Source organism: Lathamus discolor, chromosome 4, assembly GCF_037157495.1.
Source record: "Lathamus discolor isolate bLatDis1 chromosome 4, bLatDis1.hap1, whole genome shotgun sequence".
Lineage (NCBI taxonomy): Eukaryota > Metazoa > Chordata > Aves > Psittaciformes > Psittacidae > Lathamus > Lathamus discolor.
In genome coordinates this window covers 110353364-110380599 of record NC_088887.1, presented here as the reverse complement: position 1 = coordinate 110380599, position 27236 = coordinate 110353364, and the positions used below count along the sequence as shown (strand labels likewise).

Here is a 27236-nt window from a genome sequence, read left to right as displayed (position 1 = left end):
TGGGTAAAAATCTGCTGCTCAGAGAAACACTTGGACAGGCAGATTATGTGTGTGTATATGTGTGTGTGTGCGTGTGTGTATACATATATACAAAATCCTCTGCATTTTCAAAGGTGCTAACTACTCCCTACTGTGATTGCCTTCCAGCCATGACCAGTGACCTCAGCAGGTCGCCTACATGCTCAGGATCTTCCCACTTCAACTCCTCATGATATGGAATATGCATTTCATTTAAGTTTATACCGCACTTTAATAAATAATAGTTATTCTTGGAGGGTGAAAGTAAGCACAGAAAGTATCAGCTTGGAGAGTGGGAGTGTTTTCCAGGAAGGTGGTAGGTAAGATATGGGCCAACACAAAGTTAGTATGCTGTTGTAATTTTACACTGACTATTTATAGAAGGGACTTGGATAGACAACCATAAAACTCTCTTAATCACATGGGCTGCCAAACCTTTTCTGAAAATCTGCTGTCAACTTGATCCCTGCTATGCTAAGGAAGCTTCTTTCTGAGGATGCTGGGCATGTTTGCTTGCTGTTATCTATGTTAAATCTTATACAGTTGAAGCAGCACTTTGTGAAAACAGTGCAGCATTCCAGAAATAGCAAGTCTATTTTCTGCAGCACTCCATTAAAGTCCCATCGTCCATTACCATCATGCACGGTAGCTTTTGTACAATGAAACAAGTGAGATCTACTCAGTTTTTCAAAGAGCATTAGTTATCAAATATTAAAATGCCTGTTCCTATTTTATAAGTGTGCTTTACTGGTTGCAACTTCTTTTTTATGGTTAATATATGTGAACAAATCCAAGGCAGTCACCTCTTAACCCCTGCATTTTCCCTTGTGGGCTGTGCCTGTGGATCTCACAGAAAGCCTCAGCTCTGGTGCACACATCGTTCCCAGTTCACAGCCTCTAGCACAGGGCTGTCCTCATCCTACCCATGCATGTGGCTGGACCTCAGCAAGCTGCAGCATAAAACACTGCACCCAAAATAAAGCAGTGAGTCCCAACAGGGTCACTGAGCCTTTGCATCAAAACAGACTGCAACCCCCGCTCCAGCACAGGCAGCGCAAGCACAAGCCTGGGCAGGAGGAAGATGAATATTAATGGAGATTGGGAGCAAGTTTTGCTCAGATAAATAGATAAATTTACAGCTTAGGGCAAAAATCAGGGTCACCACTTATATTTAGGAAATCAGGTACTACTCCTCTGCTTCTGAAACTCGAGTGTACACATTTTAATTCAAAATATCTAGAGAACAATGTTCCAACTTACATGATTCTAGGATTTAAAGAATTGTTTTTTTAGTATCTGAAATAATCTTTGCATGATGTCAAAATCTTATTAAAAGTAATAAAAATTATAATGATGAATAACGCAGTTTACGTCAAATGTTCCAGGTGTTGAGGCATGTTAACTCTATTATTTTTCTGTAGTCTTCCAAAAATCAGTAAACCATTAAGACTTGCAGTTAAATATCACATAGCTGTAGGGTAAAATGCACCATTTAAAAAAAATCCTCACACATTTCAGTATGGAAGCTTGGCAACTTAACTGAAAACAAGCTGTACTGAAGTAATTTCTACATAGACAAAAGAACAATATTCTCTGCAGAGCAAATATGTACTACAGTGTGGTGGCTGGAGACAAGAAACATGCTTGTGGTTTGGTTTTCTTCCAAGGTTTTTTGTTTTATTTTAACAAGCAGCTGCAAGGTGTTTACTCTGAAAATTTAGCACAAGAGCAAAATTCTCTATGGGTATAAATTAGCACCACACGTTTTGGTCATGTTTTACCTATTGCCACCAGAAAAGAATTTAGTGCAAGTTATTTAAATCCTATTGAAAAGCTCTTGCAGCGTGGGTGTCCTCCAGTCCTGCTATATACAGCTCTGCCAGCAATCAGCAAGTTCAAGCGGGTTTGGTCCAAGTTCCCCTGCGCAGACATTTGGGCGAGGACATATTCACCTGTGGAAGTCAATAAAACCTTTTTTGGCCTTTGGAAGAATTGATCCTCTGCTCCCCACTGCAGTTCCCACTCATTTTCACTGACTGACATAGCAGTACCACCTTGAGTTACTCTCCCATTCCAATTGCACGAGGGAAGTGCCATTCCAAGCATTATCTAGCTGAAGAAAGATTTCACTGTTCAGATGGAAAAAAGTGACCTTTGGAAATAAATAAAGAAATAGATAGATAGATAGATAGATAGATAGATAAAAAGGGAAAAAAGTAGGATTAACAGAGGGCAAAGAAAAGGCCAGAACTTAACACCCCAGCAGTGCAGTTCTTCAATATGGTTGTCTGGGCTTTTTAGAGCTTCTTGTGGCCTGCAGGAAGTCTGGAGGCACAAGATACCTTTGCCACTTCCACCCCAGCTCCTTCCTACCCATTCCAAGAAGGCATACAGAGAAGCTTTCTGGTATCTCAGTTTCACCCATGTCCCCCTACGAGGATCCAGCATTATATTATTAGCCTGAAGGGATAAGGTTTCTGTCCCACTTAAATTTTGGGGGGAAGCAGCAATCACAGTTGGGTCATTTAATCCTGCTTAATCACAACTGGGACATTTAAAAGCCTAGCTTATCTCCATTGATTTTGTGCTACCTCATGGACAAAACTAACTTTTCCTTCAAAAGGGGATTTCAAATATCTTCTTATAAATTGTATTAGAATCATGGAATCGTAGAATAGTTAGGGTTGGAGAGGACCTCAAGATCATCAGGTTCTAACCCCCCTGCCATGGGCAGGGACACCTCACACTAAACCATCTCACCCAAGGCCCTGTCCAACCTGGCCTGGAACACCAGCAGGGATGGAGCATTCACAACTTCCCTGGGCAACCCATTCCAGAGCCTCACAACCCTCACAGTAAAGAACTTCCTCCTTATATCCAATCCCCTGTTTAAGTTTTAACCCGTTACCCCTTGTTCTACCACTGCAGTCCCTAATGAAGAGTCCCTCCCCAGCATCCCTATAGGCCCCCTTCAGATACAGGAAGGCTGCTCTGAGGTCTCCACGCAGCCTTCTCTTCTCCAGGCTGAACAGCCCCAACTTCCTCAGCCTGTCTTCATACAGGAGGAGCTCCAGTCCCCTGATCATCCTCGTGGCCCTCCTCTGGACTTGTTCCAGCAGTTCCATGTCCTTTTTATGTTGAGGACACCAGAACTGCACACAATACTCCAAGTGAATATTACAGGAGTTTAGCACAAGTCACGTAGTAGCCGGGAATTCTGGGCTACCAAAAATAGCCAGGACATGCTGCAGACCTCTGCAGAAACACGTCATTTCAAGCTAAGGTGCATATAAGGTGAAAAGATCAGTGTGAACATCTTCAGAAATCCCTTCTGGACCATCACCTATGGTTCCCTTCTGGACCATCGCGTATGGTTGTTAGTGAGCCTACGTGTATCTGCCTATCATCTGGAGCTACTGGTTACACAGGCTGTAGATGGGCAAGAATAAGCCACTTGTGTGACCATTTCCTTTAAAAGGGAAACAGCATTTTATAGGTGATTGCCTAGCTTTATTGCCTGTCAGTCACCTCACCTATTTATCAGGTAATACCAGAGGCGGCTGCTCATGGTCTCTGAAAGTCTCACTGCTCAACAGTCACTCCCCTTTAGCCTCTGATTTTCCCATTCTTCAAGAAATAATTCAGCTAGGCTCTTACCCTCCTTGGCTTGTCCCACCTGGGTAGAGTCTGCAGTTAGGCAACAATGAATTTTAAGAAAAACAAGTGCATTCAGAACAGTGCAAGACTTCACAGAATCACAGAATCACAGAATCACAGAATCCCAAGGGTTGGAAGGGACCTAAAAAGATCATCTAGTCCAACCCCCCTGCAAGAGCAGGGTAACCTACAGTACATCACACAGGAACTTGTCCAGGCGGGCCTTGAATATCTCCAGTGTAGGAGACTCCACAATCCCCCTGGGCAACCTGTTCCAGTGCTCTGTCACTCTTACAGTAAAGAAGTTCTTCCTGATGTTAACGTGGAACTTCCTATGCTCCAGTTTACACCCATTGCCCCTTGTCCTATCACTGGATATCACTGAAAAAAGCCTAGCTCCATCATCCTGACACCCACCCTTTACATATTTGTAAACATTGATGAGGTCACCCCTCAGTCTCCTCTTCTCCAAGCTAAAGAGACCCAGCTCCCTCAGCCTCTCCTCATAAGGGAGATGTTCCACTCCCTTAATCATCTTTGTGGCTCTGCGCTGGACTCCTTCAAGCAATTCCCTGTCCTTTTTGAACAGAGGGGCCCAGAACTGGACGCAATATTCCAGATGCGGCCCCACCAAGGCTGAGTAGAGGGGGAGGAGAACCTCTCTTGACCTACTAACCACTCCCTTTCTAATGCACCCTAAGATGCCATTTGCCTTCTTGGCCACAAGAGCACATTGCTGGCTCATGGTCATCCTCCTATCCACCAGGACCCCCAGGTCCCTTTCTCGTTCACTACTTTCCAGCAGGTCAACCCCCAACCTGTACTGGTACATGGGGTTGTTCTTCCCCAGATGCAAGACTCTACACTTGCCCTTGTTAAATTTCATCAAGTTTCTCCCTGCCCAACTCTCCAGCCTGTCCAGGTCTCGCTGAATGGCAGCACAGTCCTCTGGTGTGTCAGCCACTCCTCCCAGTTTTGTGTCATCAGCAAACTTGCTGAGGGTGCACTCAGTTCCCTCATCCAGGTCATTGATGAAAATATTAAACAGCACCGGTCCCAGCACCGACCCCTGAGGAACTCCACTAGTCACAGACCTCCAGCTAGATTCTGCGCCATTGACCACAACTCTCTGCCTTCTTCCTTTCAACCAGTTCTCGATCCACCTCACTACTTGATGGTCAAGCCCACACTTCCTTAGCTTATCTATGAGGATGCTGTGGGAGACAGTATCAAATGCCTTACTGAAATCAAGAAAAACTACATCTACCGCTCTAAAACTTCAAATATGTGGCTAGGTAGGGCTAACCTGGAATCCATTACCTGCTGTTCCCTGATTGCCCTTTTTCAGGAGAAAACTTGCTGATTATACCAAACCAATCACATACAAAGTGACCTATAAAAAGCTGCAAGCACTGCCTGTAAAAGATAAGCCCCTTCACCAAGCTTTATCCTCCTTCAAGCTGCAGCTCTCGTTGAAGCTGCTGCAGCCCTGCCTTGCCTATATCCCCACAACTGTAGGATACCGTAGGGTGAACTCCACAAAGCTTCACTGCAGACATGAAGGGAGGATCTGCTCAGCCCTTGTATTGTCTTAAGTTTTTAAGGACCACTTCCCTGCAATAGGTGTACCACATGGAAGACACGATTGTCACTTCACTACACCTGTCCTAGCTGCAACAGGAACAAATCTGGCTTTGGCTTGCCTCAAGGGCTTTAATCCATATTTTGATACTAGTAGTAGAACACAGGAATTATCCTATTACAGAGAAGAGATTACTTGATCTGCCTGCCGCTGCCAGCTATTGCAGGTGCAACGACCCAGATTCCTACAGGTAGCCAGCAGACAAATCAGCCACACGCACCTGTTTGCTCTCCTGTAACAACTCCCTTGTATTCAACAAGTTCTTTGAATAGCTACACAGGCACGCTAGTCAGAGGTTTCTAGTCCACCTGTGAGCTGAGCTGGGGAAAAAAGCTGTTAGAGGATTCCCCACATCCCTGCACCTCATGGTAATTACGTAAGGGAGAAGCAGGCACAGCCCAGTTAACTGTGAAGAACAGCAGCCCGGAGGAGGGGGAAACATGACAGCCTTTCACATGATGTTTTTCCCTGTGTTTATTTAAGTCTTTAATGTATCAGAAGAGCTTGCCCATGTCTGACTAGTGATCTCCTTGTAGAAATGGATGTCACACTTGGCACACCACCCACTGTCCTGCTCTTGGACAGCAAAGCTGATGGGGAACAGCAAGCTTGAGGGAAATGAGCATGAGGCTGCTTTGTCTGAGCTACCAAGTATGTTGCCAGAGATGCTCTGATAAAATGAGATGCCTTGCAATATGGGTACGATACTGGATACAGTTTTACTACCAGACCATGCAGTTGGAAGAGAGGGAATGAAGGTGGATTAAAACACATCAGCCCTGTTTATTCATTCTGGTGAAGGCCTTCACCATTCTTTTCTGCATTTTCTGAATAATCCTGCTATGAAGACCTAGGATGCACCTAGAAGTACTTAAGATACCTGCTCCCACTGAATGCAGCCAGTATTCAGTGCACAGGGTCCCTATAAGTGCAGGTGGATCCAAAATAGCACGCTCACCTCAGTACTTAGAACCACTTTCAGCTAGGGGAACGGACAGGCTGAACTTAGATGTGTTGTCAGTGGGTGATATGCAAAAGCAATCCTGGGAACAGATGTAGGCCTTTCCCTTTCCAGGTAAGTGCTTTTACCATTCACCTACGGAGCCAAGCTCGCTCCTGTGAACGTAAACGTTTTGGTCCCAGAACACCGCATGTCCTTCTGCACAACGGCCCAGCTTCAGCGGCAGAATGAAAAGGGAAAGCCCCCTCACTTCAAAGTCTCCACTCGCTCCACATACCCTCTGCTGTACTAATTACAGCCCTCTTCTGGGAACAGAAGATTAATTGCCTCAGGAGGCAGGGAGATGAACCTGGGTGATTAATTTCCACTGAAAACACACTGATTTTGAGGCCAGCAGTTTCGCAAAGCACAGTGGTGGTCTGCAGAGACCTGGCTAAGGAACAGGCCAGAAACACCTGCCATAGCTTATACTGAGATTGTTAGATGGCACAAACGGTGGCTGCAGCACAGACTATGGCCTCTCCCTCCCAAAATACCTCACAAGCTGTTCTTTCCCACTTCAGCCCTGATGCTGCATGTTTGGAAACCACTTACCCAAACAAGTACTGAAAAGCACTCCAGAAAAGCAGCCTCAGACAGAGGTTTAAAGGAGAGCAGTGTCTGCAACTGTTTTTGTGAGGGCCTGACTCTTGCCCAGGAAGGTTAAACAGGGTATGTGGACCAGTGGATGGAGCTTCTCCAGAGCCTCTCACACAGCAGTTAGTTCTTTGACACAGACCCGTCCAATGTTGCCAACAGTCATGCTGTACTGGGATGTGCAAAACCACAGCTGTAGGTGTTTGGGCAGCTCTCTGGGCGGTAGGAGACTGCCTAAAGAACAGAAGCACTTGGGAGGTCAAGCCACTGAGATGATGTTTCTTAAGTTATGGCTGTAGATTCAGGTACCAGAATTATTCACATGTCTTGCCTTTGAGGCTTATTATCCTTTATTGGATCTAGCTCCTGGTACTAGAACACTGAAAACACAGGCACAGAAAAAGAGACAGACTGTTACTGCCATAATGTGATTAGAAACTCCTCACCAGTAGTTTTGTGCGCCACAAGGAAGCAACTGGACCAGAGGAAGCAATGTAGCATCAGCCAGGAGGAGAGTTCAACGTGTATTTAATCCTGGCCCTTGCAGAGGTGAGAGCACCAGAGGCTGCACATCAGCTAGCACATCGTTAGAGGATTTCTGCTTGTTTACACAAGATAAACGATCACAAAGCAGTCTGACTGAGCTGGTCTGAGATTTCCTCAGGTATGCCATTGCCCAAACTGCTTGGCCAGACTGTCATTTGGCAGAGACTTTATTGTCTACAATCAGGGATACACAATGGCTGGGCAACAGCTGCATTCTGCCAGGCGTCAAGGCCTAATCCAAAAAGCCCCCAAAACGAGCTGTAGCCAAAAGCACATGTGGACAGTGAGACATCTGAACAAGCAGAGCCCTGCCCTCATCCCGATGAGCAGTGCCCCTCACTGCCTTCGTCTTAAAACTGTCACAGCTCTACCCAAAGGGGAATCGGCTTAAAGCACTAGTGTTAAACTATTAGTCATTTATTGTAAAATTAATCCTTCATTTAAGCTCCAATCCCTCCAAAATCCTGCTTCTTGTTACCTCTAGTCCTTTTCTTTGAATAAAAAAGGCAGCATATCTCCAAGAGCCGCAGCTCATTTCGATCTCCAGATGTACAAACATCGCTATAAGCCAGTTTGTATGTCATAAATGAAGAACTGATGGGTTTTATCAAAAACAAACCTATGCACACACACACAAAACCAAACAGAAACAACACAGCAGGGGGACAGGAATGCCAATCTCTGAGTTAAAAGGCCATTTGAGGCCTTGGAAAGTTCACTTTGTTCCTTGTTAACAGTTAATAAAATTTTATCCCTGGCTATTACTACATTAAAACACATTAAAATTACTTTTGCATCCAAGCACATGCTTTAAGGAAACAATGCTCCAGCGTCATAATTAGCTTAAATCAAGCATGAATTAGAAATACTATAAAAATGACAAGTTCTACAATATAATCACAAGTTATTTTAATTATGTGCAATTCCATTAAAAGGGAAGAGCAATTTGATACAAAATAGTGTGGGTTTTTTTAAAAAAAAAAGATCCCATATTTTTCTACAAATTCATGTATTTTTACCTTACATAGGGTAACACAACACACTGATGGGAGAAATCCAGGGAAGTTCACATGCAGAGATTTCTGTCCATTCAGATTAATCATAAAATGTTAAAAGATGAAAACTTTTCATTAAATGGAAAATCTCAGAAAAAATACTGATCAGAAGTTTCAAAGCTGAATTAAATCTAAAACCAAAACCGAGCAGAAAAGAACTTTTCATTTGCTTTGTTGACTGAGTCTTTAGGAGCAGGATTTTCCTTCCATCTTGCTGACTAGGAACTTGATTTCTAATGAAACTGCGATTTTTATAAACACACGTCTCCTGGAACTGCAGCTTTATGAAAAAAGCTCTGAAATATCATGGTCAAGATAAAATGCGTAGTGCTACTACTTAATCCCTTCAATTGGAAAACTCTGCTTTGTGGCATTTTGCCTTTTTTCTTCCTTTAATAAAATGTCTCTTCTGTATTCTTGAGTGTATTGGAGTCTCTCAGACAAAGGACTAAGATGAGGAGTGGAGGACACAGAGCTGCCTCTGGTGTGCTGCCACTTGGGTTTTCACCTTTGGGAACCACTCTGGCAATAGTGACAGCCTGAAAAGCCATGAGCCCTTGAGCTTCAGAAAGACTGCCTTGCAAGGGCTCCTCTTCTGCAGCATGCCTCTTCTTAAGGGTGAATGAAGGCGTTTAAAAGCCCTCATCTCTTGTGACCACGCCATTTGGGTGGCTCCACACTCCAACAAACACGGTCATGGGTGCCCAGGGGGTTGCATGAGAGCAATGCCCTCCTCTGCCATGATGGCCATGCAGAGTGGCTGCTTGAGGGTACCTGCCCACACAGGCCTTGTCCTGAGACAGCCAGTACATACAGTGGCTGTGAGGTACAATGGGGTGGCAGGCAGCCCCCTCAATGTCCCTAATACCATGCCGAGGTGCTGCGCTCCACCAACCAAACACGCCTCAAAGAGATTATTTTGCTAGGCGAAATTATTTGCTGCCATGGAAACGGGTGAAGAATGAGCAAAATGATGACACCAGAAATACCTACTTAATAAGTTAGTTACTTGCAATGAGCTTTTATTCCCTTCCTCCCCGCAATCGGATTTGCCTGAAACACCGAATACTCATCTTCCCTGTGAAAAAGAGACAGTTAAGGCTTCCTGGCAATTTACATTTATTAGAAGTCTGCATTTTTGTCTTCATCTAGTCACACAGTTTGGATCATCCACGTATCTTCTGACTAAAACCCTGAAAACACAATGTCCAAGACTTTGGGAACACTCTGTATTTGATGAGCGCCAAGTAAAATGTATTAACTAGGCTACACATATGATCTTCGTTATCTGGGATATTTAGCATTTGGCACAAGACCCCTGGAAGACAACATGCCAGAATCATTTACTGTGTTTTGGGAAAAGGAAGGGCAGCCCTTCCATGAATGGCATAACACTGCTTCATGTACAAAAGGGGGAAAAACCACCTTTGAAACTTGTGAAATTCTCAGTTTTTGCCTTTAACTTCTTCAACCATAGAAGCCACATAATAAAACTGTGTGGGGGTGACTCTTTAGGTACTTCATTTTCAGGTTCTTTAAAGATTTGTTCATAAAACCTTTTAAAAAGCATGCTTTTTCTTTTTTTTTTTTTTAACAGCCCCTGTTTCCACATTACACCAAAATAACATAATAAAGACATTTCATGCTATAATAAAGAATAGTTTCATCACTGATATTTTAACACCTTTAGTGTGTCGAGACAGAGATCTATAAATGGTCGTGTAGACTCAGAAATTGTGAAATTATATTAATCATTTTCAGAACATAAAAACATAAAGATCTGGTGAGATGTGCATTAGGAAAGGTGAAACTGCCAGCAACTGCAGCACAGAATTTGGCCGTCCTTGTGAAATACCCAAGATGTGAGCAGAAGTCCACCAATGCAGAGCAGAAACTTGATAGCTTGGGTTTTGTCACATATGAAAATTGCTTTGAGGGACAGCAGAACAAATTTGGCTTGAAACAAGTCTTTGTTATTCTATATAAACTATTTTGAGATGACCTGATGCTTAAATACGGACCTCAGACATTTCTGTTTCAAGCCCTTAATTTGTGTTACACTGAAGTGTACCTCATTAAGTTGTGCAGTTTTCATTAAAGGACACCAAGGAAAAGTAAGAGGAAAATCACAACTACAGAACAGGACCAGGGCCAAATATAACTAACCTAAATCCTGTGCTGATTTCATACACATTAACAGAGTTAACAATCAAACTTATTTTTCTTACATCTGAGTATCAGCCAAGAAAAATACAAAAAGCTTGCTTTTCCAATGTATTTCTAGAATAACTTTGCTCAAAGTGCTTCCAAAGAAGACATTTGATGATGTGAAAGAGTCCCTAAATGCCTATTCATCATTATTTTGTGATGAAAGAGAAACTGTACAAAAAAAAAAAAAAAAGGACAAGAAGCAAGAAAAAGAGGCAACGATAGTCTGCATATTTTCATCTCGAAGTAAGGGACCAAATTCCATTATAATATATGTATTATTTATTATGTTCCTCTGGTGCCTGCTGTTACAGGCAAGAGAGGCAGGGAATACAGCGTGGTTGCAGAACTGTGCATCACCCATCCCAGAATTCTTCTGTAGGACAAATACCTTGTAGCTCTTTTAGACAACTGGCATGGCAAGGCAGGATTTTTAAGGAAGGCTTAACTTTCAGTAAACAAAATGATATAACCAGAGAAAGAAAACCAAAAACCCAAACCAACAAGCTTTTAAGCACATAAGCGTTTCATATTTGCTTCTGTTTCAGGACTGAAGAGGTTGACAACACAAGCGTCTGTTTTTCCAGCTAGATCATCTCTTCTTATTTACATCCTCATGCCATCACAGCTACAACACTTCTATTAAAACACCTTAATCCTCTGAATGCTAAATAGATGTCACAGATGTCACAGTGGTTTCTTTGAATAATTTAAAATGCCCCAAAGTAAGTCTGTCCAAAGTGGGTGCCACCACATTTTATGAAAGTGCCCTGTATATAAACCAAGGACACCTGATATATAAAGTGGTATAAAAATACAAACTGACTTGTGCTGCTAATTCCTACCCTTTTAAACTTTGCACTTGCTCATTATTTTCAACAAATATTGAGGTGAGCCAGCTGCTGAGGTGAGACAATTCATATAAATCCCTCACACATGTTTGCTAACTTCAGATAGGAGCTTTATTATCTACAAGTCATTAATCAACCATTAACAAGTTAGTGTTATGGAGTCCCAGTATTAAGGCTCACTGCCAGAGGAGAATAATGGGTTTTGCAGGCTGGCTGTGTCTACAAGAAGGGAAACTAAGAGCTGAGACAGGTCTGAGATAAAACATTTGGAGGAGATTAGAAAACATGAGAAGTCATTTTGTTGCTCTTCAGCTCGCTTGAAGAGAAAGCACTTCACAAGAGTTAAGCACGTACACAACAGAGTGGAGAGTTCAAACTCATCTATCAGTTGGTGATGAAGAGGAATGTGTTTTGCACAGCCAAACAAGGAAGTCAGGCACAGGTGAGAATTACTGCTCCTGTGAACAATAATAAACACCATCCAGAGTGTTACCCTCTAACTGATAGACTTTGAACCTGCAAAATCACCTGCTTTGGCACCAGGGTCCTCAGACTTCACCCCCTCTCACTAAGTCCACAGGCTTCAGTTCAAAATAGGAGCAGCTAAATCATTGCATGCCAGAGGCAGGGGACAGACATGACTAAGGCAGCATCAATCAGCTGTGAAAGCAGCAGGGTCCGTCAGGTAGGCAAAGCATTGCCCCTTACTGCAGAACAAGGCAACATTTTCCCCGCTTCAGCCGTCTCTGATTCAAGCCCTTGATGAACTGGTCTTATAAAAATAATCCTTCCACACAGCAGATTGGGAAATAATTCTGATCTATACAAGCAACTCTGGGCTATACAAGCAAGATCCATTTAAACTTAAGAAAGCGTAAAATTATCTCAGTGTCTCTCCAGCTATGTTTGATTTCTGATACTTACAGAGCAGGCAATAAAATAAATTTACAAACAAACATAATTGAAGAAAAATGTTCATGTCTGAACATTCCAGCAGGAAAATGACAAAAGATTGAAATGTAAGCATCAAATATAGTTCATGCTCTTAATATCGAGGAGCAAGTCTTAAGGCAGCTTGAAGGGAAGACATTAGAGACATAGGTTTATTAACCTATGTTAATAGGTTAATAAGTCCAAGATCTGAAAGATCCTTTCTCTTCTCCCCTGCACTCTCCAGTTATTGCTACTTTCTGTAGTAATAATCTGTCTCTAATTTCACAGCCTCTGTTATGAACATCTACACCCAAAAGGTGATACCACAATTATGAACACAGCTATAATAATAAAAGCAAATTAAGAATAAATATGGCAGTACAGGCAATCTAAACAATTTCAACATTCTCATGAAGGGGGTACAAAATACCCATTCATCTTACTTTAAAGACCTGGAAACAAAGTCAAAGAGAGGCCACAGAAGACATTTCAGACAGAACCAGAACATGCTACTGGCTCTCAGTCCTAGGCTCAGGCCACTACATTACACAAAACTGTACAAACACCTTCAGGAATTCATTTCCAAGTTTCCACTTTTATGTCTTAGCCAGCAAAAAGACCCACAAGTAGTTTCAAATTGTTTTCCTTCCCTATTTTTCAACTCCAATGTTTCCACAGAATACTTTAACAGTTTTCTAAAATACCATGGAATTCTGCATGATGACAAATACAAAACCAGGTATTATTAGATCAAACACAAAAACTTTCCAAAGCTCACACTTGGATTACTTAACATACCACAGAGTAGGAAAAAATACTCCTTACAAAGCCATACTTTAATTTCTGTCAATACTGTTTCTCCATAAAGAGCTCTACACAGCTGGAAGCATTAACAGCCTACCAGATGGTTCACTTCTCAATAAACACTTATGTTTTGTAAGTTTAGAGTCTAATGAACTGTAGTGCAGGAAGACAAAAGTTATGAATGCAGAGTGGTTCAAATGGCAGGTCAGGCCTGGGGCTGGACAGGGGACCAGCTCCATAGAAACTCCCATTTCTATGGAAGCTTCATGTGCGGTAGGGAAGGAAAAGGAAGGGCTGGCCCTGTCAGGAGATGAAGGCAAAAAATGCTGACTGCTTCATACCTGCACACCCCCAACATACTCACCCCCTCAAGTGCTAATGCTGGTCAGAAGGCTGTGACCATCAGATCCTAGCCCAAAGCATTGTCCTAAACCAGCAGGGGCTTCCAGAGCCCCAAAGAGCCTGCACCATGCAGCAGTCCATGACAAAATCTTAGCTCAAAATAAACTGTACCATCCCACAATAACCACTCCTGAGTTATGCCAGGCACTGCGTGAGTGAGTGTACCAAGGAAAAGGTAGGAAACATGCATCATGTTCTTCCCATGCCATCTTCCCAGAATGCAACCATGGCCAGCCACAGATTAATTAGAACTGAGCAGCCCCAACATTGCGTGCCCAGTTGCAAACTGCGGAACACCTCTGCTTGCCCAGTTGGGTAGGAATAACTTAGTGTGGCAGCACTGGAGAAACCCCCTCTAGGAGATCAACCAGCATCTGAGCTGGTCTATCACGTCTTTCAGTAGACCTTACAGCTGGGCAGCCACCAGGCAGCCTGAATTGTGTTTGACAACCTGGTGTGGATAATAGCTCAAAAATGTTTCAAGTTTGGGGCTGAGAAACTGCCAGCAAAACTCACTGACTCACCTTGAGACCGATCTAGATCTGTTCAGTGCTTTGACAAAGATCAAAGACGGTGCAGACTGGCGTCTTTGGGCCAAACTCTTCATTTTCTGATTGGAAAGAGAAACAAAATGAAATCACAGGTGAGATTTGGGACTGTAACTGTGTGCATACAGGTTTGTCACAGCCAGGTTCCAATTTCAGACCAAGGGAAAAGGCTGAGTTATTGCCATCACAACCCAGGAGGGCGAAAACAGTTGTAAAATATCACATATTGAGAAAAACAGAAGCACAATCAGAAAACCAGTGATAAAGAAAAGCTGGTAATTAGTGTCTAGACACAGATGCCCGAGGTACGCTGCACGCATGAAATAAACACCGAGAGTGTGTCCTCAACCACTTTTTTTTGTCCCTTAATAATCTATTGCATTTCACATTTATCAAAAATCCAAGTGGTGGCTCAAATTTCAAACGCTTCATACATTTCTGTATCAGGTCTGACATTTACCATAAATTAAGGTCTGGATTCTACCCAATTAACCTTACATGCTACATTGCGCTACTGTTTTCTTTCAGATCTTTAGAGAGGAGGGCATTTTCCTTCCCTACTAATCTAGCTGGAGTATTACATCTTGTTTCCCATGTTGACGCACTGGAATGGGCTGCCCAGGGAAGTTGTGAATGCTCCATCCCTGGTGGTGTTGAAGGCCAGGCTGGACAGAGCCTTGGGTGACATGGTTTAGTGTGAGGTGTTCCTGCCCATGGCAGGGGGTCTGGAACTAGATGATCTTAAGGTTCTTTCCAACCCTAACTATTCTATGGCTCTATCACTCTATAATGATGTTTTTTTCATTCCTGATTATGTATGGGAAAAAAATATGAAAGTGAGAGATAGGTCAATTCTTAGCAACGAACTAGGAAGAGAATGGAGAAAAGGAGACACTCAGAGAATGCAGCAGGAAAAAGGCAAAGCACAGGGAAGAGATGAAAATGCCAGCAGCTATCAAGGGAGCATGGATACCCAGCCAGTGAAGTTGAATAATACAATAAAAATACTGAGCAAATAAACAGCACTGTTTTCCCCAGAGGCAGGAATTTTCAAAAGTACCCACAGGAGACAAAGAGACACCTTTTCCGCAACACAAATGTATTCATGTCTGTATCATCTCCCCCTGCAGCTGGAAGCAGAACTAAAGAGTCCCGTCCCTAACTGTGGAGCTGCTCTCTAGACCCAATTGTGCAGCCTGCTGCTGAGGTGCATGACCTCTCCTCTCACTGACCCTCCACCAGGAGGGTGGTTGTTACCTTATTTAGCACAAACATTTTTCAGAACAAACTGGCAGACAAAAGGAGCGGGGCTGAACTCCTCCTGACAGGACACTCTCCTGTGTGGAGCAGCCCCTTGCACCAGCCCGTAACCGCTGAGAGCCCACAGACAGGTGAACTTTTGACAGTCATGAACTCTCTGTTCGCAGCTGATGGCAAAGCATAACTTTCTTCCTTCATACTAAAAATAAACACTGACTACCAGGAACAAATACGGTAGGGAGCAACTGATTCTTCTGCCAATGTATGTGCTGGATGTGGCACACGTTTCCTCTGGGCAGGTGCACAATGTGCTCTCCTCAGAGAAATTAAACTCTACAATACAACATGTTTTACTTGCTTTTGACAAGTGCATTTCTTTCACTCATTGCAGTGCATTCGTTACAGTGTCATTTTTTTGGTTCCCCCTCTATTTATGTGGAGCATGCTTGCTTGTTTTCTCAGATGCTCAGTTCCAGTTATCATGCAGCAATTGTTACAAATTCAACTGTGTAATTTCAATCCACCTTTGAAAATTATCCACTCCTTCCTGTCTCTTTTATCAAAAACTAACCTCCTCAAGACTGATAAATTAGGCCTGGGAACAGTTAGCTGTCTTTGACTCTACTGTAACTGGATAGGAGTGGCTGACACACCAGAGGACTGTGCTGCCATTCAGCGAGACCTGGACAGGCTGGAGAGTTGGGCGGGGAGAAACTTGATGAAATTTAACAAGGGCAAGTGTAGAGTCTTGCATCTGGGGAAGAACAACCCCATGTACCAGTACAGGTTGGGGGTTGACCTGCTGGAAAGTAGCGAAGGGGAAAGGGACCTGGGGGTCCTGGTGGATAGGAGGATGACCATGAGCCAGCAATGTGCTCTTGTGGCCAAGAAGGCAAATGGCATCTTAGGGTGCATTAGAAAGGGAGTGGTTAGTAGGTCAAGAGAGGTTCTCCTCCCCCTCTACTCAGCCTGGGTGAGGCCGCATCTGGAATATTGCGTCCAGTTCTGGGCCCCTCTGTTCAAGAAGGACAGGGAATTGCTTGAAGGAGTCCAGCGCAGAGCCACAAAGATGATTAAGGGAGTGGAACATCTCCCTTATGAGGAGAGGCTGAGGGAGCTGGGTCTCTTTAGCTTGGAGAAGAGGAGACTGAGGGGTGACCTCATCAGTGTTTACAAATATGTAAAGGGTGGGTGTCAGGATGATGGAGCTAGGCTTTTTTCAGTGATATCCAGTGATAGGACAAGGGGCAATGGGTGTAAACTGGAGCATAGGAAGTTCCACGTTAACATCAGGAAGAACTTCTTTACTGTAAGAGTGACAGAGCACTGGAACAGGTTGCCCAGGGGGGTTGTGGAGTCTCCTACACTGGAGATATTCAAGGCCCGCCTGGACAAGTTCCTGTGTGATGTACTGTAGGTTACCCTGCTCTTGCGGGGGGGTTGGACTAGATGATCTTTTGAGGTCCCTTCCAACCCTTGGGATTCTATGATTCTGTGACTAACAAAATAGTGGCCCATTTTTGCTAGTTTTGAGGAAAAAAATATACTTGCCTAAATTTTTCTAGTGAATAAAATCAGTTTGTCTTAGTAGCAAATCTGAAAAGCTGTTAGGAGTTTAAAAAGCAGCCTATCTACAAATAATGAAGGCAAAAAAAGACCTGTCACCATGCAGTCTAACATCCTGCAGCAGACAAGGCACAGATTTCACACAACCAGCAGATTTCAGGAGTTTATATAGAGCATCAACTCCACAACTGTAAATTTACTGCAAGTCTTGTTATTGGTCAGGTGGCTTTCAGGGGGTGGTTAAAAGTAGAGCATCTCAGCTAGAGCATATCAGGGCCTGAAGATGCACTGGAGATTTGGCTATGTGTTCAAAGAGATATTAATTCCTTTGACTTCTCAGGTCTGAAAAGGAAGCCACTGAAAAAAATGCAGCATCTTAAAATCTTTGCCAATTACAGCAATTTTTTTCATGCTTGGGTTAGCAGTGCTGAAGAGTGACTGCGGCAATGAGATTCTAGTCTTGACAAATATGTGAGGACCAAGGTAAAGATTAGGACTACAGCAAGATGAATAAGAGCTCAAATACCTGACAGAGGGTCACTGAATAATTAAGATTGGAAGGGATCCCAAGAGGTCTGTGGTCCAGCCTCCCTGGACCTGCCAAAAGTAACACCCATTCGAGCACACTGCTCTGAGCCACTTCTGGTCCAGGTCTGTGTTACCTCCAAGGATGAGATTACACAGCCTCTCTGGGCAACCTCTTAACACAGCTATTAAGTACAACTTAATAAAAATAAATAAATAGATAAATAAAATTTAAAAAAGAGCCTTAAAACAGAAACCAAACATCGACGAGATTTGGAAAAGGAAGATTTTCACAGCAAAAGCAAAGAGAGTCAGGTCAGCTGTATGTAAATAAAAACACTACATAGAGACACTTACTACAGACAGAAAGAGTGGGTTTAATTGTATTTTGCCATGTACAGAGCTTAGAAAGATAAAGTAAGTGACCGCCATGATAACTTGGACTGATTTACTTTGAGAAGGAAGAGGAAAAATTCATTTTTGGTTAAGTTGGACTCAGTTGCTGTCCTCAGTTTCACTGCGTTTACATGTGCAAGGATGTCACGCTGGCAATGTGGAGTAGAGGAGATACATCCTGGACAGCTGTAGTGAGAGCAGATGTTTGGGAGCAAAAGGAGATGCAATGACCAATTATGTAAGCATGAAACACAGAGAAGCATTTCTCAACACGTGTCCCACATCATAACCTCCCATTTTTTTCATGTAAATATTAGAAAGGTCAACAGAAAGAAAAGCTCATATTTGCTGACTGAGTCACACCCATGTGAAATGTATCATAAAATCGGTATCCATAATGAATGTTTACAGTGTGCCAGATGCAAAGATTATAATCTTGTATCAGTCAGAACAAACTAAGTTATTTTTGCCTTCCTCTCGCTCAAAGGCTCGAGTTCCTTCCCTCCTTCCCCCGATTCAGGTTTAACTTCATACTTCCTGCATTTCTGCTGGTGGTTTTGACAGAAAAGTTTGGCTTTTCCAGTTGTTGGACTGCTGGTAGTATTTGTCCAGTTTCTCATCTGATATAAACAGACATCAGGCTATGGATTTCAAAAGAATGGATTTGCACCAGATAACGATCAGACCTACACTCAAACACTGTTTTGTAAACTGTGATGGTAGGTAGTTTATGAGCAGATCAGACCACCATGCTGAGGACAGTAATCTTGCAAACCATCACTGAAAATATGTTGCCTCTCCTCAGGAATCAGAACCTCTACAGATCTCAGGATAACAGTAAAACTTTCACAAGTATCTCACAACTCATCAGCTGGAGGAAAAACCTGTTCCTGACTGCCACTATTCAATGATAATTTTGGCTTACAGTTGAAGTGGAAAGTGGTATTATATGGAATTTATGTAAATTAACATATTGCCAAGTTATTATGTTAATTCCCATTATGTGAAAAAGGTAACATACAGCAGCATGTGCATTATGTCCTCCAAAAAAACTGAATCTGAAGATAAAGCACTCCCTTGTACTCTATGTATATCACTTAACCATCACATTTAGAAAGAGAATGGGAAAGCATGAATTAAATAAAGGATGCACGAAAAAAAATCACAGTGCTTGCTATTTCTTTTGTGATAACAAATAACAGATATACAGTGATATTTTGCAAGTATCTGGGGAAGTGAAAATCAATGCAGTAAGCGGATACCCCGCTGCAGCTCCTGCAAAGGGGCAAGAGGTGGGAGTTAGGCAGGCTAACACAGGGACTGTGTGCTGGGATTCCCCGAGAACACACTGCTCACACTGCCAGGTTGTGCTGCCTGACAGACACAATGGTCAGACAGGTGCAGGAGAATCCCTCTCACCCAGCACTTGCACACCTGAACTGTTTGCCCTGTGCTACAACAGGGAGAAACAGACATACATAGCGCACAGTTTGTCTTGTCCTAGAACTGCTCTTTTCCTCTGCTGACTGTAGGAGGTAACTAAGGTGAGCAAGAAAATTGAGTTAATCAGCTCAATCCTCTCCTTGCTATCTGAGCAAAAGAGAGGGAACAGATAAATTTGTGAACTCAGTAACGTAAGGAACAGTTGCATTCTCAGAGAGTGGTCTGAGCTTAGGGTGAGAAAACTATATTACTTGGTGTCTATTTAAGAGTCATATGTGAAATTGTTGAAAAATGTGTTCAGCTCCTGGCCAACAGGTAAACACAGCAGAAATACCTCCTCAGCAATGTGCAAATACCATTGTAAAAGCCTCCCCAGACATTAAAGGATTTGAGACTCCTGATTTACAGGCTTGCTCCAAAAGTGGGTCGAGGCTGGGACATCTGCCTGGGTCATTTAACTGGGTGACAGGGACAACCCTCAGATGTGCCAATAGCTGGAGCTCAGGACTGCACTCAGGTGGCTAAGCTCTCCCTCTCAGGGCTTTAAGTCTCTTTTTTGTTTGTTTGTTTGTTTTTTAAGTCTGATTTTAACAAAGCCTACTTTTTCAAGTTAACACCATGAGAGATTTCACCCATGCAAACTCTGCTCTTTTTGTCTGAGCAACAGAGCATATCTGTGGCACATATTTCTGGTTTAGCTAGACATGAACGAAAGCACAGAACACAAATCTTTTTTCAAAACCTGTAAGGCCAAGTTCAACTAACTGCTTAAAGAGCAAAATTCAAAGCAATCCTCAACACCTAGCAGTTAATTTTACAGAACAATTGGGCATCACTCTTTCCCCTGCATCACCAGGCCACTTACAAGAGGCAATAAATAATTTCTTCCTACATGCTATAATCCAGTATTTGTTAGACTTACAGCCTAGGGTTGTCTAAAAATAACAGAAATAGCAAGAATCTCTTATACTTCGGTAGAGCAAGAAAAGGCCTTATATTGACCTGTAACATTCTTGAACCCTTACAAACAGTGTGAGAGGATGACTGCATTTGAACTGCTGGCTCAGGCAGCACAGATGTCTAGGTCCTATGGAAAGCCCATTTACCATAAAGACAGAGCAGGTAACAAAACTATGTGCTTTTGTTTATGCTGGCAGAATACTTTTACTTACAAGGACTTTCCTAAAAAGAAAACCATTTTTGGATGGATAACCAGAGAGAAAACTAATTGCAGGGGCACAAGAGGAAAGAGCTATTAGCACACTGGAAGCAAAAGCCCATAATCATGGAACAAATATGGAGACTAAAGGCTATCTCAGAGTAGAAAGAAAAAAGAATGAAAGAAACTAAGAGCAAGAGATGTTCTACCACCTACCTTCCAAAGGATAAGAATCTCTGGAACCACTGATACGCATGTACCCAAAAGATCCCACCCATTTACATCAGAAGATGGAGATGTGGAAGACTACTGAAAATGTGGAGGATGGAAGCATGGAATATTTCAGCCATGGGTCCTATTGCCAGCTTCACTGCGTTCACAGTGCTCAGACCAGCAACTCTAGTTGTGGTGGTTTTGATGAAGCTCAAAGTTTCTTTTCAAGCTCGACACAAAGCAGGAAGGTTAACAAATGGACACAATTCTGCCCCAGTTTCTGCACAGCAAGGCTTTCTCAGAAGCAGTTTTCAGATGACAGAGAAAGCAGATTCCCTCCCCCACTCCACATGGATGCTTCAAGCAGCATTAAGTAAACAGGCAATAATTTGATATATGCAGTTCCTGGGTATTAGATACCACACAACCTGCCAAATCCCTCTCTTTCTGACTGATGCCATGAGGGACAAGGAGAAACCCCAAGACTGGGAAACTCAACAGCTAGAATACATAGGTATAGGCATCATTTTCAGTTTCTCTCATGGACAGACAGGGGAATGTTAGGTTATAATTCAAGCAGCATCAGGAAGCATATCACAACAGTTAGCTATCATAAGCCAGCACAGCCTGCCAAGGTGACTTCAACATACAGACCAGCTACGCAGATGACTTCATTAAAATAGGAGCCTTTTCAATCCTCATCGGAGATAAAACTGCTCCAGGATATGTTTGCAGGATGGCAAGGGGTTGCACCTGATGATCTTAAGGTCCTTTCCAACCCTATTCTGTGATTCTATGACAGGAATTATCTGTAACTTCACTAAATGGTGCCAAAAATGTTCCTGAACAGCCAAGATTCCCAGCGCTACCAGGTGTGGTTTTGGAAGCTACCTACTAGATCCTCAGCCAGGATCATATTAAACAGAACAGAGGCTTACAGGAAGAAGAAAACTCTGCTTTAAGCGGACTTATGTTAAAAAACATATATTTAAGGGCATGAGATCAAGGTGCCATCAAATATAATGGCAAATACATACTTGATTCTTCTTTGCAGAGTAAGTAAAGGGATGAAGATGACTACCTTCACTCTTCCAATGCCATTAATTTTCTTGAATTTCACCCATTTAGTATAGTGCTGGGGATCACTGTAACTTTCCCTGCCAGTAAACTGTTGTTGTATGTGTGATCAGAATCACAAAGAAACACATTTTTATAGTGATGGGATACCATATTTCAAGTCTCAAACCATAAATACTATTTTGTTTAGTGTGCAAAATGGTTAATTTTTCGCACATGTTGTATGAGTAAATATTAAAAATTGCTGGGCCTCCAAAACATTATAAATAGTTACTTGAAACCTTTGAGGAGGCAGAACAAAATACTAAGAGTGACTCCTTGTGTTACCAAATATTCTTTTGTGTCAGATACTCAGGGTTGGTTGGAATCTAGCCCCTCTAAGAAGGGAGAAGTGTAACACCAGGAACTGTGTTCAAATGACCACAGCTGACACTGCTGACACAGTTACACTGGCATAAAAGGCATCTCTCTTGCACAGTTTGTTTTGATAAAATTGTAGAAATAAGCTCTATCTGCATAATCACTCTTACTCATGTTACTTCAACGCACTTCAGAGTTGCATCAGTTTACTGGTATTGGTTACTAAACTAAACAGTCTGTACAAAACTTCTCTGTAGGTCAATCACACATAGTCCAATGACTCCAGTAAGCCCAGTACAGGAGGGAATCTAGTCCAGAATTTTCCAAAAGCATTAACTAAAACACCGCACTTCAGTGTCACCTTTGAGGAATGTGTTGAATGCCCTGTAACAGAGAGAACTTTCCTCTGTCTGTGAGGTAGGTTAGCAGTTCAAATCACTTTGCCTGTCAAGAAAAAGAAGGGAAATTCTTCCAGGAAAATAGTTTAAATGGTCACACAGAATACATGACAAAAGTCCTAGACATTTTCTGTCTCATGGTCCTATGATGCCGATCAAGCATGTGATCCTTCAGCTTTGTTTTGACAGCCAAGAGGAAGATGGAGTTCAGACAACCACAGGACAGTGCAGCAATTCTCAGCTAATTTGAGAAAGGCATAGCCATGATGATAAAAAGGGAGAAAGCTTCAGTGGTCACTTAGCATCCTGTATTTGAGGGCATTTCTGATGGAAAATAAAATAGTTGATGTTAAATACGTATTTGCAACACAATTGTTCAACTTGATGTGCTGTGTCACCAGTATCAAAACTGATTCCTTGCCAACACATTCTTCCATTTAACTGTATGTAACCAATACAAGCAGGGTAATCTCCTCAGTAGTAAGAAAGACTTTCTGCATTGTAAATAACTATGATGCTCTGGCGTTAAGTGGAAGACAAAACAGAGGTATATAGAGAGTCCATAGGACTCAAGTAGTAAAAAAATTACTCAAACTGTCACTGAGATCCAGCCTCAGGCAAAACTAGCACAAACCCACTGCTGCACATGGATAAAGGTAGGAATCTTCTTCCACACATAGGCACAAAGAGATGGCATGCTAGTAATCTCAAGGGAGCACCACAACCATGGACACGCAGCTGAGCAGTTGGCTGAATGTTGGTGGCTGCGTGTGTTGGCTGTGCATGGTGTGCAAAGCTGCCATATGCTGTGTGGCCCAGCCAGGGTCTCAAGCTGCTTCTCCACATGAGGATCTCAATCTGTACCCCACTGAATGTGCCTCCACACTGAGGAATTCCAAAAGGGCTGCCAAGATCCATAAAAAGCAATATCTCCACGCCCTTGTCACTGCTGGCAAAACCAAGGTCTTCTGTGTCTTCTACCATGGGGTCTTTGGAGTAGGAATAGGAAACACAACTGCTACCATTAATATTTGTCCTCAGAATGCGGAATCATAAAGTAGAACTTGTAAGAAAAAAATTAGCATCTTCATAGTACTTGAGCATCCCTTTGCATTTCAGGCAGGCATCAGGGCTCTGCCAGGTTGGAAGGTACATCATACTCTGTCTTCGGCAAAAATGAAAGAAATGATAGAAGAAAAATCAAAGCCACCCATTTGGCCATCTCAAATTAGACTGCAGCCCTTGGAGAGTGTGAGTATCTATTCCATCACTCTGTCCAGCTAGGCAGCAGAAGGTACTCCACTCCTTTGTGTAGGTGTATCACACTCCCTTTCAGAAACTGGTAAGGTAGTAACTGCAGCAAAGTGTGGTAGAAGTCTTGGCCACACACTCTTCAGGCAACCATTTCACAGCATGTGAAATGGAAGAGGTCCCAGCAGCTGCCACGGAAGAGGTCCCCAGGGCTGTGGTGAGGGTGGAGTGCTACGTGCCTTGATGGGACATGGCACACATGGACACAGCCCACGGAAATGCACAGCACCACTTTCCAGCCCAAAGAGACACTTCAGCAGGAGGAGAGGGACCTAGACTCCTCTCCACACCACTGTGCCATGGCCAGCAAATCCCCAGCCACCACTCAGCAGCAGGACTGGACACAAGCTCAGCTTCTCCTACCACACATCCTAAATTCATGTCACCAGGTGGACAGATTTAATAAAGGACACCGTAACCTGGCCAGTCATTCTAATCCTGCCAGCCTATTTGCCAGTCAGTATTGTGCACCTCTAAAGACAAGGCAGTGCACAGGATTTAAATGCCACTGTGAGGTAAAACAGGAAAGGCAAGAAATTATCAGCTCTACTTTGGGTAGAAAAACACTATGGCACTTGCTAAACCAAAGATAAAAGAAGCATTCCTGTTTTACACAGGAAGAATGTGGTTATTACATTATTCCCGTTACAGAGAGTTACAGCTTGTTACAGCTACAGCTGAGTATCAGGCAGAAACAAGCACTTGGATGTATGCTGAAGTGAACGCTTTGCACTTGATGGTGTCAGATGCTGAAAAGCAATTCAAGACACCAAACAGATTTTACAACCAGTTTTGAAGACAGGATGACGCTCTTCTGCCATCAATTGATACACTTAGAGCAGAAGGCGCTTCTTTAGGAAGCTGCTCTTACATTTCTTTTGCACAAAGCACGTGCGAGAGCAGCCAACAAACCTCAGTTCTAGCAAACCCTTCCCTCACTCCCCCCAGACACACACGCAGCAGATCCCTCTTAGATCCCCTAAATAAGCTTTCCGCAAACCTCCACCCCTCTCCCTCTTATACCCAGCCAACAAAACCTCCAGGCATCCATACAGCAAAGCCCCTCTTTAGGTCTCCCCAGGACATATATGCAGCAAAGCCTTTACTATCTCCCCAGCTCATCCATGTAGCAATCCCCCCCAGCTCACCGGGAAATCCATACCCCGGGCTTCACTGACCACCACCCAGCACACCCTTCCGTAGCTCCCCGGGACATCTGGGCAGCAGCGCTCCTCACCTACCGCGGACATCCAGGCAGCAGCCTCCCTTTGCTCCCGGGACATCCGTACAGCAACCCCGCCCAGGTCCCCGTTGTTACCCACCGGGCAGAGCCCTCTGAGCTCCCCGGGCACCGCCGCATCCCCTCCTCCGCAGCAAGCCCTTCCCGCGGACACCCAGCTCCCGCGGCAGCTTCCCCGGCACCGGTCCCGACAGCGGCGGCGCAGGACCGGGGTCGATGGGGCCGCGCTGACAGGAGGTGACCCGTGAGGGGGCTCTGGGACCGGAGCTCGGGACCTGGGGAGGGGTCATTCCCGCGGGGTCTCCCGGGGGCGGCCTCACCTTCTTGCTGTCGGCGGCGGCGGTGAAGCCCCTGCTCTCGCCGCTCACGGAGGACGAGCGGCTGGGGCCGAGGAGCTCCTGTTGCGGGGACATCACGTCCATGCAGCCCCGCGCCGCAGCGCTCCCGCCGCGGGGACACCCGCGCCGCCGTCACAGTCCGCACCATGGACAGGGCGCGCCGCGACACGCCCCGCGCGTGCACGCCCCACCCCCCCGAGGGACACGCCCCCAAAGAGGCCACGCCCCCCATCCCCGGTTCGCGCCGCTCTGTGTGAAGATCCGAGTGGCGGGGAGGACGCGATGCGCATGCGCCGGTGGCGGGAGCCCGGCAAGGGCGAGGGGCGGGGGCGCTCGTGCTGGGGAGGGGGCGCGCAAGCTCACCCCGCGCGTGCGCGCGCTGCAGGGGCCCGGGGAGGTATCAGGCGGGCGGCGACAAGGGGTGGGGGGTAGGACCGGGGAGGCGGGGGTCCCGGTGCCGGGTACTGCTGCATGGGCTCAGGGGTGGGTGTCGCACTACCGAAAGTTACCCTGTCCCACCTCCCCCCTGCGGCGGTCAGGCCAGCACCAGACGTGATCCCCTCCCAAGGGATGGTCCCCATGTGAGGGGCAAGCAGCGGGATGGGTGCCAGTGCAGGTGCGGGGGTCGCTGGCATGAGGGAGGGGCAGCCGTGGCAGCACAGGGTCTGAGTTGGCTGGGCAGTTGCAGAGAGGCTGAGGGGATGCCACTGTGCTCCAGAGAGCCTTGAACAATGAGGAGGAAGAATCACTAGTTAAGTTACTGGATCGCGTTGGCTCAAGAGCAAATGCGAGTAAATAGGCTATAAATAAATCTTGGCTGGAGAAGGGAAAAAAACGTCCTGATCATTGTACTGATCATAAGAAGAAAATGTTTTGGAAGAGCCCCACCAGCCATAGCTCCAGGAATGGTGGTGGTTTGATAAGGCTGTCATGTTTGTGTGTTACCGTATATCCTCATTAAATATGGTGTCTGCAGCAGCAAGGGGCTACTCCTGGTCACCTAAGAGGTTCATTCTAATCCTGTCTTTCTACACTTTGTGAAGGCATGTTTTTATGTCCAGTCTTTCCAGCTGTCACAGGCTCTGCATGCGTTTTCCCCCATGCTGATCACAAAAAAAAGGCAGAAAAAAGGGAGAAAAATCTGTCTTTCATGCAGCTTTTTGTATCTACCACTTTCCTTCTGTGAGAAGAGTTTTTACATCCCTATGATGATTTAGATTTACAGGCAGATGGCCATACATGAGTAAGGCAAACCACCATTTAAACCTTCTGAACTTCTAAAGTGTGAGTCTGTGGAAGCCTTTTTATCAGCTAATTTTTGTGCCTCTGGGCCTTAGCATGCGCCATCCCTGCGTGCTATGCAGACCTTGTCCTCGAAGCTCTTGCAGGTTCTCTCATCCATCCGCTCCCATCCCCTTGTGTCCTTGTTTCGCTTCCTTCCACTATAGTGCTGGTCCCTCGGGGGTTAGCGGCATGTGGAGCAAAAGCGGAGCTGTAGCTTACCCTGGTATGACGCCCCTATCTATTAAGATGGGGAAGCATGTCTCTGATTGCTGCAGAGCACCCAGCCCGGTGGGATGCTGTCCCCAGGCAGGTCCCCAAGCTTCTGTGAGGGGGCTAAGAAAAGTTCTGTAAGGGTAGAGCAGAAACAGTACAAAATGTCTATTCATAGCCAGGGATAGATATATA

At 44.4% G+C, this 27236-nt stretch overlaps 1 protein-coding gene across 1 annotated transcript in view; it reads right to left on the bottom strand.

Moving 5' to 3' along the window:
* The window catches only part of ARHGAP20 (Rho GTPase activating protein 20), a 65355-nt gene extending 39647 nt beyond the window's left edge, over positions 1-25708 (bottom strand). Inside the window, exons 1-2 of the mRNA XM_065678620.1 lie at positions 25530-25708; positions 14238-14323 (exon numbers count right to left, since the gene is read on the bottom strand). Coding sequence (XP_065534692.1) covers positions 14238-14323; positions 25530-25631 — 188 coding nt within the window. The 5' untranslated portion in view covers positions 25632-25708. The remainder of the gene's footprint in view (positions 1-14237; positions 14324-25529) is intronic.
* Between the last annotated feature and the right edge of the window lie 1528 nt (positions 25709-27236).